Raw genomic sequence first — 13,867 nt, 5'->3', positions numbered from 1 at the left:
CTTGGGTCTCGGGAATTGAGTCGGGATCCTAGTGTCGATCCCACAAACACGGCTTGTTAGTAAAGTGAAGGCTAAGAGTCGTTCACAACAAAGCAACAACAAGCAATACGAAGGCACAAGGTAGGAAGTAGATTTTCATTCACTAGTACTCCCTAAAGAGGGAAATTTGATATTTACATCCTGGTAGCAGGAAACATTGATTTTACAAGTTTAGTTCAGAATAGCGATATACCTATTTATGGAAACCTATTCTAAAACTACTAAGAAAATACTTACTACAAATGTACAAGGAAAATGAAATTACATAAGCATAAATAAATCTAAGGGCTCGAGTGTGCGGATCGTCACACTCTCCCCCACCTAATCTGTTGCCGCCCTCGGCAACACAAAAATATTGAATGGTGCTTCCGTGAGACATCCTCGGTGAGCTCGACTCGTCCATGCGGTGTTGGGGTTGGCTTGTACAACTCGGCTTGAATCTGCTTCATCCCAAACAATGACTGCATCTTCGTCCCTTCAAGGATAGGCTGGAGTTCCTTGACATAGAAGCTGCCGAACATCATGTTCTCCAAGTCCACCACATGCTCCTTGTCTCTCGGGAAAGTCCACTTTGCCGCTGCTTGAAAAGAACTCTTTCGGGCTTTCTCCAAGTACTGGCTCCAACGGACCTTCATCTTGTCTCTCGTCACTTCAACACCTGCATTCAAGGGAATGTGAGTCCTCCAGACGCCGAATCGATTTTCGGCGCGGCCCCCGATGGTACGAGGCCTTCTCTCTTGGGTCGACCGACCCGAAACCAGGACGTCGATTCAAAGACATCGACGCGGCCCCCGATGGTACGAGGCCTTATCTCTTGGGTCGATCGACCCGCAAACCAGGACGTCGATTCAAGACATCGACGCGCCCCCGATGGTACGAGGCCTACTTCTTTGGGCATCTCTCGCCTCATTGTCTACTTCTCGGTGAGAGGGTAGACTCTTCTTTCGTCCCCCAGGCCACTTAGCATCGTAGTTAGCCTGGGTCTTGTTCGCCCTCGGCTCCACCGAACCTTTAGGCATTCTCCAAGGTCGCATCCCTTGTTTCGGCATCGGTATCACCCTCATAGCCGAAATTCGATGTTGCCCCTTGTCTTCGTCGCCATCTACTGTATTCACTACGATAGACCCCATTAGTAGCATCGATCCGTCACTTGGTTTCAATACTACCAATGCTTTCTGAAAGAACTACATCCCAAGTACTAACTTGAAGTCATCCAGCGGAACGGTGGTGAAGTCGAGCTCCCCTGCCCACTCACCCACTTGGACCGCGACCTTCTTAGCCACTCCTTGACGCGTCTCATTTTCCCATTGACCGCTTCAGCAAACAGTTAGCATCCCGCAAAACAAGCCCCAACCGATCAGCTTCTTCTTTCGTAACAAAGTTGTGGGAGGCACCCGAGTCGATCAAAGCTCGTGCGTGCTTCCCATTCACCATCATGTCCACGTACATGAGCCCGTCGGATTTCTTGGCGGAGGAAGCTTCGTACTTCCCCATCGCGCTGATCCTCTGAAGTGAGCCCATCCGTGGTTGGTCTTCACCATCACTCGAGTCTTCGTTACACTCTTGGTGATAGTTGGCCAACGCTCCATCAAGATGTTCTTGAGCCCCTTTCGGCATCTTCTTGAACATGGCATTGAAATCTGCTTGGTTCGGACAATCGGCCATCTTGTGAGGACCCTTGCACACAAAACACGCGAACGGTCTCTTCGTTGTGGACGCAGTAGAGTTTCCCACCTTCGAAGACGAGCTTGAGGGCGAGTTTGTAGTGCTCGCCGATTGGGCTTGACTTCCTTGTGAGCGGAAACGACTGTTCCCAACTGAAATGGCGCTATTTTGTGGCCTTTGTCCGTTATACCCACTTTGTGACGTACCAGCATTCCCCGTTGGTGCCACAACTTTTGGTGCCTCTCGCTCCCCGTGAAAGTCGAGTAGGCGCTCCGCAGCCGATATGGCCGAAGACAGAGTTTTGGGATTCTGCCTCATGACCTCTTGTTGTGCCCACCTCTTCAACCCGTCAATGAACTTGAATGTCCTATCCGTCTCGGACATTTCGCTAATCTCGAGCATGCACGCTGAGAATTCTCTCACATATTCCAGGATTGATTTGGTGTGCTTGATTTCCTTCAACTTCTTCCGAGCAACAAACTCCGTGTTCTCGGGGTAGAAGTGATCCTTCAAGATCCTCTTGAAGTCGGCCCACGATGTCACCGTAATCGTGCCCGCATCGATTTCCTTGTACCTAGCCCTCCACCACATCTTGGCATCGTCGACTAGATACATGCTTGCCGTGACAACTTCCGCGTCTTCGTCGAGCCCACTTACTCGGAAGTATTGCTCCATATCGAAGATAAAGTTATCGACCGCTTTCGAATCCCTCGCCCCATCGTAGGCACGAGGTGGAGGTGCCTTCACCTTATGGCTCCCCTACGTATTTCCGTCATTGGCCACCGCTTGCACGAGCGTGGCGCAAGTGTTCTCTAGCATCTCGACCTTTCGATGCAGATGATTGATCTCTTCCTCCCGATCGTCGGGGATCGCACCACTGATCACTTGGATGCGGGTGTCCATCCCGTCCACCTTCGTCTCAAGGTCACAAACCGTCTTTTGCAACTCCTCGAGGCTCGCAGCCATCCGCATAACGATGCTCTCGAGTTTGGGAAGCTTGACGTCGATTGTGTCCATTAAGGCATCCACTCGGTCCTCGATTGTTTCGCCCATTTTCTCGATCTCGATGAACAAATGCGGCTTGCGAAACCCGTCCGAAGACCGGCTCGATACCAAATGTCACGGTCCGCTACTTTTGCCGGACCGTGGCGCGCACCCTTGCCCGTCTCAAGGCAAGATGCAAGCGACAAGGCTCTTCGTACTAGTGAGGGATCGCCCACTAGCACGATACTCGGGTCTCGGGGTGTGAGTCGGGATCCTAGTGTCGATCCCACAAACACGGCTTGTTAGTAAAGTGAAGGCTAAGAGTCGTTCACAACAAAGCAACAACAAGCAATACGAAGGCACAAGGTAGGAAGTAGATTTTCATTCACTAGTACTCCCTAAAGAGGGAAATTTGATATTTACATCCTGGTAGCAGGAAACATTGATTTTACAAGTTTAGTTCAGAATAGCGATATACCTATTTATGGAAACCTATTCTAAAACTACTAAGAAAATACTTACTACAAATGTACAAGGAAAATGAAATTACTTAAGCATAAATAAATCTAAGGGCTCGAGTATGCGGATCGTCACACTACGCATCCTAGATTGGCGTTAAGACCTCTACCCGACTCAAGCAATCCATCCTCAAGGCACTAGCATCCTCAAGGGCTCCCAAAGAAGGAATTATGGTGAAGGGAAAGGAGGAAGGCGACATCTAGGTCTGAAGGAAGGAGGCGAAAATGATTTGCGATTTATCAAAACACGATTATAAACCCTTGTTGAAAAGACGCTACTCGATCGAGTAACCAACTTACTCGATTGAGTGGCCCCTACTCGATTGAGTACCCAAGCTACTCGATCGAGTAGCCTCTACTCTATCGAGTACCACACATCCCCAAGGTTAAACAAAACACAAGGCATCTCTTGCACGCATTCCTAAAGGCTATCACCTGCCCCAAATGTCGGTCAAGGTTGGTCAACAAGTCCTTAAAAGGGCGGGTATTACAATATGTCATTAAAAAAGTTAATAACCTAACAACAATCACAATCAAGAATAATACACAATAATTTAAATTTTTAGCCAATATAAATATTGTTACAATTGTCTACAAATAATTTGTATTTTTTTGAATTGGGTCCTTATCACTCCAACCTAAACCAATCAATGTACGTTTCAAGTCACTAGCAAACATGTACTTGTGATTTATTAAAAAATTCGGCAGCAATTCCTATCCGTTCTCCAAATACACAATGTAGAATAAATAATTACTCCACATATGTATTCAGAGAACATTAAAGGAATTGTCACCAAACTCTTTCCTCATTAACAAATCACAAGTACATGTTTACTATCTAAGTGACTTAAAACGTACAAAGACAGTCCCAAAACGGGGACTATTCAAAAATTACTCCTAGTGAGTAATTTTTGAACAGGTACTAGGTTAATATGAACAATAATTTTAACAATATTAAAAACAAAACATACAACAATGACTACTTTTTCAATTAACAAAAACTAACATGACTAATTTTTCATTTTACATATCTAGTCTAATTATCATTTTAAAAACATTAACATTTCACAAAATTTAACAATAATCTAATTAACAAAAAATCCAATTTTTAAAATATTATTAATAATAATTCTAATTTTTAACAATAAAATTACATAGCTATCTTAAGTCAACATGCATACATTAAAATTTAACAACATACATTTAAACAAAATTGGCTTCTATCCTCAGTCAACATGCATCAACACCAACAATAATTCAACAATAATTAAAACAATAACTAATATTCTAAATCAATTAAGCTAGTTAAACAAAAAAAATTACGGAAAATTCACATGGTACCCTTCAATTTTGCCATTTTGTACGTGGTACCCAACTTTTTAAGTTTTTGTACATAATATCCTTGAGATTTGATTTTTAAACACAGCCCGCCCTTTTTATCGTACTTAAAAATTTAAATTAAGCATAAATCATAAATCAAAAATCGGAATTGACTAATTTTTTTTTTTCAAATTAATTATCTCTTCGAGATCGATAAATTGATAAAACGAAAATGGTCATTCGGAAGTTTAACATAGAAAATACGGTTGATTTGAGATTTCCGTTTAAAAAAACCCTATAAAATATCAGTCGACAATTTTTTTTCTAAAAGCGTAGATTATGACGAGAGAATCATTTTAGGAAAAAAAATTAGCCGATTCTTAATTCAGGTCTCGGAGTTATGCGCAATTGAATTTTTTTCTAGCGACAAAAAGAGCATGTTGCGCATGAAAATCAAACATGGAGGGTATCATGTACACAAACTTAAAAAGTTGGGTACCACGTGCAAAATGGCAAAGTTCGAGGGTATCACGTGAATTTTCCGAAAAAATTAAAAGGAGAAATACCTAATTAACTTCACAAGGAAAAAAATGAAAAGGAAGAATGAGAAAGAAGAAGGATGACGGCGGCGGCAAGGGGGCGGCATGGGGTGGTTGTGGACAAAAAAAATTAAAAAACAAGAAAAAGGAAAAGGAAAAAGAGAAAGGAGAGAGAAAGAAAAGACAAAGATAATTACCTTATAGTGACGACGACGGCATGGTGGTATTGGTGGTGGCGCCGGAAATGGAGGAGGGTGGTGGTGGTGTCGGGTTTTAAGAAGGTTAGGGTTTGAAATTTTTAATCGATTTGGGGGAAGTGAAATGGTAAAGTGACGAGGGGATTGTTGTGAATTTCAGATAAAAGACACATCTGACGGAAATTCCGTCAGTAATTTGAATAATCAAGGAAATTCCGTTAGTATTTCCAAACTACTGAAGGACATTCCGTCAGAGACTCACCAACTTAGAAAATAATGCACCCAACTGTACACGTCACAATAATTGACCAACTGACGGAAATTCTCACAAGATTTCCAAATTACCGACGGAATTTCAGTCAGTTAGTCAATTATTGTGACAGCTGTGATGCACACTTGATTTAAAATATCTAATACTTCTGACGGAATTTCCGTCATCTTTTTGCTTTTACTAACGGAAATTCCGTCAGATGTCCCAATTTTTTAACAGTTGTTATGCACTGCTGTGTGTGAGAGTCATCTAACTGGAATTCCGTCGGTAATAGCATAATCGGGAATTCCGTCGCAATAACACTTTCTTGTCGTGTGGTTTGGGGGAGGATGAGTCGAACTTCGGGGACGAAGTTCTTTTTAAGGGGGGAAGAGTGTAATACCCGTCCTTTTAGGGACCTGTTGACCAGCGTTGACCGACCTTAGGGGCGTGTGATAGTCTTTGGGATTCGTGCAAGAGGTGCCTCGTGTTGTGATAGACCTTGAGATGAGTGGTACTCGATCTAGTCGAGGCTACTCGATCAAGTAGCTTGGGCCACTCGATCGATTATGATAGTTACTCGATCGAGTAGCGTCTTTACAGCGGGGATTTAAAACCGCGTTTTGATAAAATCGCAAATCATTTCCGCCTCCTTCCTTCAGACCTAGATGTCGCCTCCCTTCTTTCCCTTCACCATAATTCCTTCCATGGGAGCCTTTGAAGATGCTTGTGCTTTGGGGATAGGTTGCTTGAGTCGGGTAGCGGTCTTAACACCGATATGAGATGCGTAGGTATGTCACCATCATCATCTTTGTTGTTGTTGTTGTTGTTTCTTGTAGAGTGGTAGCAATAGTAATAGGTGTTTGTACTGTTTGTATATGGGTTTTGCTTGCTTGGTTGACGTCATGTGATTGAACAAGGAATCGTTGCGGTTGGCTAAAGGTAGGTTCGCCTACTCAGTTTCTGTTGGTTGTTTAGTGTGTCGGTTGTTGTGTTGCTGTAGTCGAGATTTGCTAAGGCATGGCCGAATGCGCCATGGCCCGGGTGAGGCTTTTAGGAATAAGTATTAAATAGTAATAACATTTAACATCATTGTTACAGTAACAGAGTAGTAAATGCTCAATTGTGGAGTGACTCTTGTAGTCACGTGTTCGACTCAAGGTAGTGATGGTTTTTGGAATTTTTTTTGTACATTTTTTTTGTTGTTTTCCAATTTTCTTATTTATCCTAGATTAGTCATTGCATTTTTTTTTTCTTTTCCAATTTTCTTATTTAGTCAAGATTAGTAATTGCATTTTTTTGTTCTTTCCCAATTTTCTTATTTAGCCTAGCTTAGTAAATACTATGTCCCTTAACCTATTATATTTTAAATTAATGAGGATTCTTGAAATGAGAGAGTAGGAACCGATTTTTTATCATTGAGAAATGCTCCTTATTTAAAGAACGATATTACCATTAGTGAATGTTTACTATTTTTGGTCATCGTAGCTTAATAGAGCCGTCTATTATCATTTATGTTTTCAATTTGTTTGAGCATATAAATAAAGAACACTCTATAAAATATGGAGTAAGCCTATTGAATACTCAATGTATATTTTAATAAGGGGTTATTTCATAACAATAATCCATCCTATTGGTGGTCTGCAAAAATCACTCCATCCTATCAATAATCCCAATTAAATCCAACCTAAGCACCATACCTTCTCATAACGAACCAACTGATAATTTTTTTAAGTTTATGTTGGAATATTCGATAGGTTTTGGACAATCTAGCGGTATATGTGATGTTTATGTGTAATATTTTTAAGTGATGAATCAAGTACTTGTTTTATTTGATACACATAAATATAAAAAAATATCAGCTGGTTCGTTATTAGAAGGTATGATAGGATTTAATTGAGATTATTAATAGGATGAATTGTTTATTGCATACCACCAATAGAATTGATTATTCTTATAAAATAACCCCTTTAATAATTAAATAAAAAATAATTAAATAAAAAATAAAATCCGATCAAGTTAGGAGACTATGACGATGACGATGATGATGAGGATGATGATGGATGACGGTGATCGATCAGGGGAAGACATTCCTGAGCTTATTAATATCTTTACCGAGGCGGTTTCTATGCTTTCTGCGGAATCCTCCTTCGTCCACTTTCATGGTGAATCTCAAATACGACGACCTCTATCTTACTTCCAGGTCTCTCTTTCCCCCCTCTATATTATTCTTGTTGTTATTGTTTCTTACTTCAAGGTCTCTCTTTCCCCTTCTATATTATTGTTCTTTCCCCTTCTATATTATTGTTATTGTTATTGTCATTGTCATTGTTGTTGTTGATGACGACGAGTTTCGATTGGTAAGGGGGCGGACTGGCGGGGAAGGAGGTGGTGGACAAGATGTGATAAAATATTAAAAAAAAAATCGCAACTGGTAGAATCATCGATACCACATACCAACATTGTTTGTAAAACTTGGCTTTACTAATTTGTTAACAATTCAATAAGTATATAATTTCACGAGGGTTAAGGAAATATTAAAAACAAAAAATCAGGATTGGCTTACTAACTTGTTAACATTCTCTCTTTCCCCTTCTTGTTTGTTGTTTGTTGTTTGTTGTTTTTTTTTTGTTGTTGTTGTTGGTAGAGGAGTTTTTCAATTAAGGTTTCGATTGGTTGGTGGAGGCTAAAGTGGGGAAGGAGGTGGTAGTAGTTTAGTTTAACTTAATTAACAATTCAAATTTCAACAAAATAATCGGAATTGGTAGAATTGGAAGAATCAATAACACTGACCAACATTGTTTAAAATCAGTGTAATATGAAAAAAGGTTGTTTGCTTGGCTTTGTACATAACAGATTGTTTGCAAGACTTGGCTTTGTTCATCCTAATTTCATTAATTCAATTATATAAATATAATAGGCTGATAGACACCCTGTTGAGGATTCCTTACTACAACTTTGCGCCAAGGATCATATTCCATGGATCAAACAGCTCGATAAGGACTCCGAGCTTCCTCATGTTCAAGATGCCATCAAGAAGGGAGTTGTTTGGGTACTCTCTTATAATTTGAAGGAACCTTTCTGCCTCAAAGTTCAGAAACTCTCCAAAGCTGTTGACGACTTTGAATTTTACCACTCTGCCATCACTGCTGCTGCTATTTTGGTTTACTCATTTTATCCCAAGGTCTTTTTCCCCCGCTCGCCATTTCTCATCTCTATATTTCTGCTATTTGCTCTTTCTTTTACATTGTTGTATGCATTTTTTGGTGGCAGCATTTGTTATTCAAGTTAGGCAATCGTCAGCTATTGGAAAGGCAGATGAACTATTTATGGGATCAATTCACAATATGGTGGAATAAGGTTTGTACTCCTTCAGGGATTTCACTTTCTTTTTTCCTTTCTTGTTATTTTCCCCATTTCTTGTGTACTGTACTAAATTTGTCTGAAACTTTGCATCTTCATTTTCATAACTAACAATGTTTTCATTAGCATTTTCCCGAGATAGATTTTTTGTCGCCATGGATCTGTTGGAGATGCATTTTTTGTTCCCTTTTTCAACGTCTCTCTCATTTTATTGTTGAATGTAGGGTCTCCCATTTGATGAAGTGTGCAAGCTACTTGTCCACGAGATTGGCAAGGACAAATATTCCTTCATTACAGAGTATGATGTCATTTTGTTGCTCACTGTAAGTCCCTCAACCTTGCTAATTTTTATTGCAGTTCATTAATTATGACTACATATCTTGTCATCATGTTCTTTTCCTTGTGCAGTACTATTACAACCAATGTCGGGAGGGTGTATTGCTGCATCCCTCTCCTCTCTATGGCGTAAGCTCTGATGAAGAAGAAACTGTAAGTGCTGGTGGTACCTTTATGTTGTCTACCATATATGCCACTTCTCTTGGCTTTAGCGGTAGTATCTATTGTCATTCTACATTTAATTTTTGTTGTTGATGCAGGATACTATCGTAAGCTCTGATGAAGAAGAGGATGATGAAGAAAAAGAAACTGTAAGTGCTGGTCGTACCTTTATGTTGTCTACCATATATGCCACTTCTCTTGGCTTTAGCGGTAGTATCTATTGTCATTCTACATTCAATTTTTGTTGTTGATGCAGGCTATTATTCTCCATGATATTAAGGCTGTAGTTGACAAGATCAGAATTTTAGATATTCCAAAGGTCAAACTTCAGATATTATTACATTATTGATTATCGATTGCTTATCACCCTAACGCAGATTGAAACGTTGTTTAATGGATCAAATTATTTGCCAACACTATTTTCTGTCACTTGTGCAGGATGATGACTACACCCGTTTGCTGATAAAGAACTTTAGAAGAGATGATGTGACTGAAAATGAAACTTCACCAAATATTTATGAACCTTCATTTGCTGACGTTCTGAAAACTGTTTATAACACAAACTTCCAAAATTCGTGCTGGCTTCCTTACCTTTCGAAGGAAGGTCTTTCATGGAAAGACATAATACGTTTCTTTGAGTGCGGTCTGCTTAATGTTTCAAAAAGTATGATGCAATTGGTAAGTATTCTTGGTGCCTAGTTTCTATTAGATTGGAGATTCCTAGTGTTTGTTCTTTATTATTTTTTTTGGGTTACAGTTGCAGGACCATCTGCCGTATGCGGTCCAGCCTTTGTTTTCACTGTGCTATACTAAATCCCTTGAATTATCTCCCGAAGTTTGTGAAGTAATCCAAGTTGCCGAAATTCGCCGGATAGCTCTAGGGAGCCGTTTTATCAGCCAAAAGCATTTACTGTGGGCTTTTTATGAATGCGGATATGGTAATACTATCATTAAATTATCTTATTTAGCCTTGTTCTATATTCTTAAGCTAAATGTAGTTAGGCTGGGCTTTTGTGTCTGAGCCTTTCCTCTTTGGGTGTATATACAGGGCTGCCTGATAATTTGGAGGCAACTATCAATTCTGCTGATGAAGAGCATCCTCCGTATCATATTTATGTGGCTTCTGTCAAGTTGGCTGTGTTGTCTGGTATACTCACTCTCTGCCCTGCTGATTTGTCTTGCACGTAATGCAGAAATATCCAATTTTGTTGTTTCTTCCTCGAAGTAACTTGTGGCGGTAGTTTCATCGATTTGCAAATGCATTTGTACTGAACATTGTCCGTTAGAAGCGTATGTTCAGTTTCCGTCTCAATCTTGACAATGGCAAGCTACATTGCCAAACAATAGTAACCTAAAAGCTACTTAAGCAAATTATGATTTTATCGTTAATTTACCTTACCCGTAACTTAAAATATTTGACGTTCGGTTAGATATCCCCAAGAGTATGCAATGAAGGACTGCTAAAGGAAAGTTTTTCTTTTTTAGAAAATTCTCACCCAAAAATGTAAATTTTGATTTGAATCTTCGTTTTCTTAGCTCTGCCATATTGATATTGATATACTTCTTTAACCTTGGATTTTTTTCAATGTGGTACTTTCGAAGGGTTGGCTGTGAAATCAATTTGTAACCGTCTGTAACATGTTCTTTTGGTCTTCAGAGGAAAAAGTTGTGCAACTTCAGCATTTTGTCTTTGCTATCCTTCGATGGGATCTTATTGGCGATGGGGAGGAGGTAAGCCTATAAATATCTTGTTTTTTCTAAGTTGTCTACCATTAATACATGCATGTTTCGCTTTCTTAAGTTAGGAATATTGACATGACTGTACTTTTTTAATCATTGCAAGGTGAGTGGAATGTTAGCTGACTTCAGAGTTTATATGAAAGGTTTGCCACCTGTTTTACCATATTTTGATTTGTTTTGAGACACACTATTAGAAGTCATATCTCGTAGCTTGGTATTGGAGCTCTCCTTCAAGCTACTATTTATATTTATCACTGTCTTCATGCTTAGTTTTGGATGGCATTAAGAAGACCAAGGCTGCGTCAGAGGGCATCATTGAAAATGATGTAGAAGAAGCAGGGAGAGATGATGTTTCGTACCAGTTTATGGAGAAAAATAAGAAACGCAGGATTGAGATGGCCAAGCCTGAGGGGGCTATGAGTTCTGATTTGTACTGATTCCGAACCGGGGGAAGTTGCGATTTTTTGCTCAACTCGACTATTGATATATACATCTAAAGTCAGCCTGCAGCCTGCAGTCAGGCTGAGAAGCCGTCTTTTTGGGGCTAAAGAAGACCTACATCTATAGTTGGCATGATAAGCCGTCTTTTTTTTTTTTTTTTTTTTTTTTTTTTTTTTTTTTTTAATCCCAAGCAACTAAACCTAATTTTCTCTCAAGGGCCAAATGACAAGTTTGGGGAAAAAAGTAGGGTCTTTGTGTCAAATTGGTAAAACCAATGACGCTCATGCAAGATTGGAGAAAGTAATATCTTGTGCCAAATTAGTTAGAAAACTATATTAGGTGATATTTCGGCTAAAAATTAATTTAAATTTTTACAGTAGGTCTCCCTTGTGACGGGTCGGATCTTGCGACGGGGTATTTTGTGAGTGGAGATGGGTAGAGGGGACAAGTTGGGCACCCACCCCATGTGCTCCTTCTCTCACCCTTATGGGTTTTTTGTGAGACAATATGGTACCCGTCACAAGTTTGTGACGGATACCCTCGGTCATAAGGGAGAATTTGTGAAATTTTTAAGAGGATGGTCCTTCAGATTGTTAATGTCAGAGGATGGTCCTTCAAATTGTCTCATTAAATAACTCGTTATATATGCCTTCATTTTTTTTTTCCAAGTTAATGGTTGTTTATGTTGCTCAGACTCATTTAGAAGTAACCGATGCGGGTGAGAATTCGGTTATTTTAGTAAAGAAATTCACATTTTGGTCTAAAAATGATAATGTATGAGTGTCCTACTCGAGGTGGTGTAGAAGAGTCTAAGCAACATAAATGTTTGTTGGTGGTCGGAGGTAAGACGATGAGCTTATCAGCAACATAAATGCAATGGCATTTTCATATTTTCTGCTATATAGCATTCCAAGGAAAAGTATCTCTTTCTATTGTTTTCCATGTGTAAAAAATACGAATATTCCTTCACAGGTGTTTTATCGACTCAATGACCGTTTTTCATCATGAACACATGTAGGAAAACTTGAGCCGGCTAATGGTGTATATATTTGTGGAAGGAGAAATCCTATGAAGCATCAGACTTCGGAAATCAGCTAAAATAGATCCTTAGAAACAATGATTTAATGGCTTATGTTGAAGTTTATAAGTTTACATCAGCATCAACATAGATTGTTACCTCAACGAGTAAGAAAGGGTATGATAAAAGGTCATCCTTGTTTATTCGAGACAACTCGATTCAGATCAAAGTCGTTTTAGATTCATTTGGTTTGGGTTAATAGTGTTAACAGATTTCGATTCAGTTTTGCTTTGATTTAGATTTTGGGCGTGTTCAATTTTGTCACATTAGATGTTTGCTTTGATTACATTTCTCAGGGATTTCTCATCACTTATTCAGATTATGGTTTATTTAGCAAAGTAATAGTGACGATGTCGAAACAAAAAATAACCTAAAAAACATTTATATTCATAATTTGGTAGAATTAGTGGGGTCCTTGATAAGATAATCAGTCATTCTCAATGTGCTTTTATTAAAGGGAGGAGCATCATAGCCTCATAGGTAACATATTGATCAGCCAGGATTTGGTTAGGCTATACAAAAGGAAAACTGTTTCCCAAAGATGCTTATTGAAAATTGACTTAAGGAAAGCTTATGACTCCATTGAATAGGTGTTTGTAGGAGTATCTTATGAAATATGGAGAAGTAGGAACAAATGCAGATTGGATGGTTATGTTATGCATCCTGCAAAGTTGGTGTCTCAAGTAAAAGAAGAATGTAAAAGAAGAGTGCAGGGTAGTTTCAAAGGGGATATGATCCAGGCGGATAAGGAAGGGTGCAGGCAATATGGTCTAGTTTAAACTTTAAAGTTGTTAAATGTCACTTAGAATGTGTTATTTTGTTTTCATTGATGTTGTCTGCTAGTTGGCAGGAAATTGGTGATGTAATGGTTGTACGACTTCTGGTTTATCTTGAGCTTAATGATACTTACACTTCACCAAAAAAAACATAATTTGATCAAATAAACTCATTCCTCCTGTCTCAATTATTTATTTGTCTTTAATTAAAATAACCTAATAAAAAATAAAAAACAAATAAATGATTGTGCCATGGGGGAATATTTGCACAAATAGGATTATACATCCAGTTGTACCATAAGCATGGTACAACCAAGTATAAGAGAATTCGAGCTTACGTGTATTTTTTTCTGAGCTAATTTAAATTTTATGTTTTTAATGTGTAAATGAATGAACTCAATACTTTCTAATAAAGCTCATATTCTTTAATATAAAGCTCGGATACTTTGACACAAAGCT

General features: G+C 39.1%; 1 protein-coding gene across 2 annotated transcripts; it reads left to right on the top strand.

Annotated features, from left to right (window-relative positions):
* Positions 1 to 7,471: 7,471 nt before the first annotated feature.
* On the top strand, positions 7,472 to 12,816 carry LOC141596646 (uncharacterized). 2 transcript variants are annotated; one of them, XR_012522535.1, is made up of 14 exons: positions 7,472 to 7,715; positions 8,433 to 8,696; positions 8,786 to 8,872; positions 9,100 to 9,198; positions 9,284 to 9,364; positions 9,472 to 9,522; positions 9,630 to 9,692; positions 9,812 to 10,051; positions 10,131 to 10,311; positions 10,422 to 10,520; positions 11,031 to 11,104; positions 11,217 to 11,256; positions 11,384 to 11,930; positions 12,129 to 12,816. XR_012522535.1 is itself a non-coding variant. In XM_074416855.1 (13 exons), the coding sequence occupies exons 1-13, from the start codon at positions 7,542 to 7,544 to the stop codon at positions 11,548 to 11,550; spliced, it is 1,620 nt and encodes a 539-aa protein (XP_074272956.1). In that variant the 5' UTR covers positions 7,472 to 7,541; the 3' UTR covers positions 11,551 to 12,215. The 2 variants fall into 2 exon arrangements, 1 of the variants encoding a protein (XP_074272956.1); XM_074416855.1 differs by having other exon boundaries at positions 11,384 to 12,215.
* The last annotated feature ends 1,051 nt before the right edge of the window (positions 12,817 to 13,867 follow it).

Source organism: Silene latifolia, chromosome 8, assembly GCF_048544455.1.
Source record: "Silene latifolia isolate original U9 population chromosome 8, ASM4854445v1, whole genome shotgun sequence".
NCBI classification, from domain to species: domain Eukaryota; kingdom Viridiplantae; phylum Streptophyta; class Magnoliopsida; order Caryophyllales; family Caryophyllaceae; genus Silene; species Silene latifolia.
Note: the sequence above shows the minus strand (reverse complement) of the source record. Positions and strands in the feature narration are given on the sequence as shown.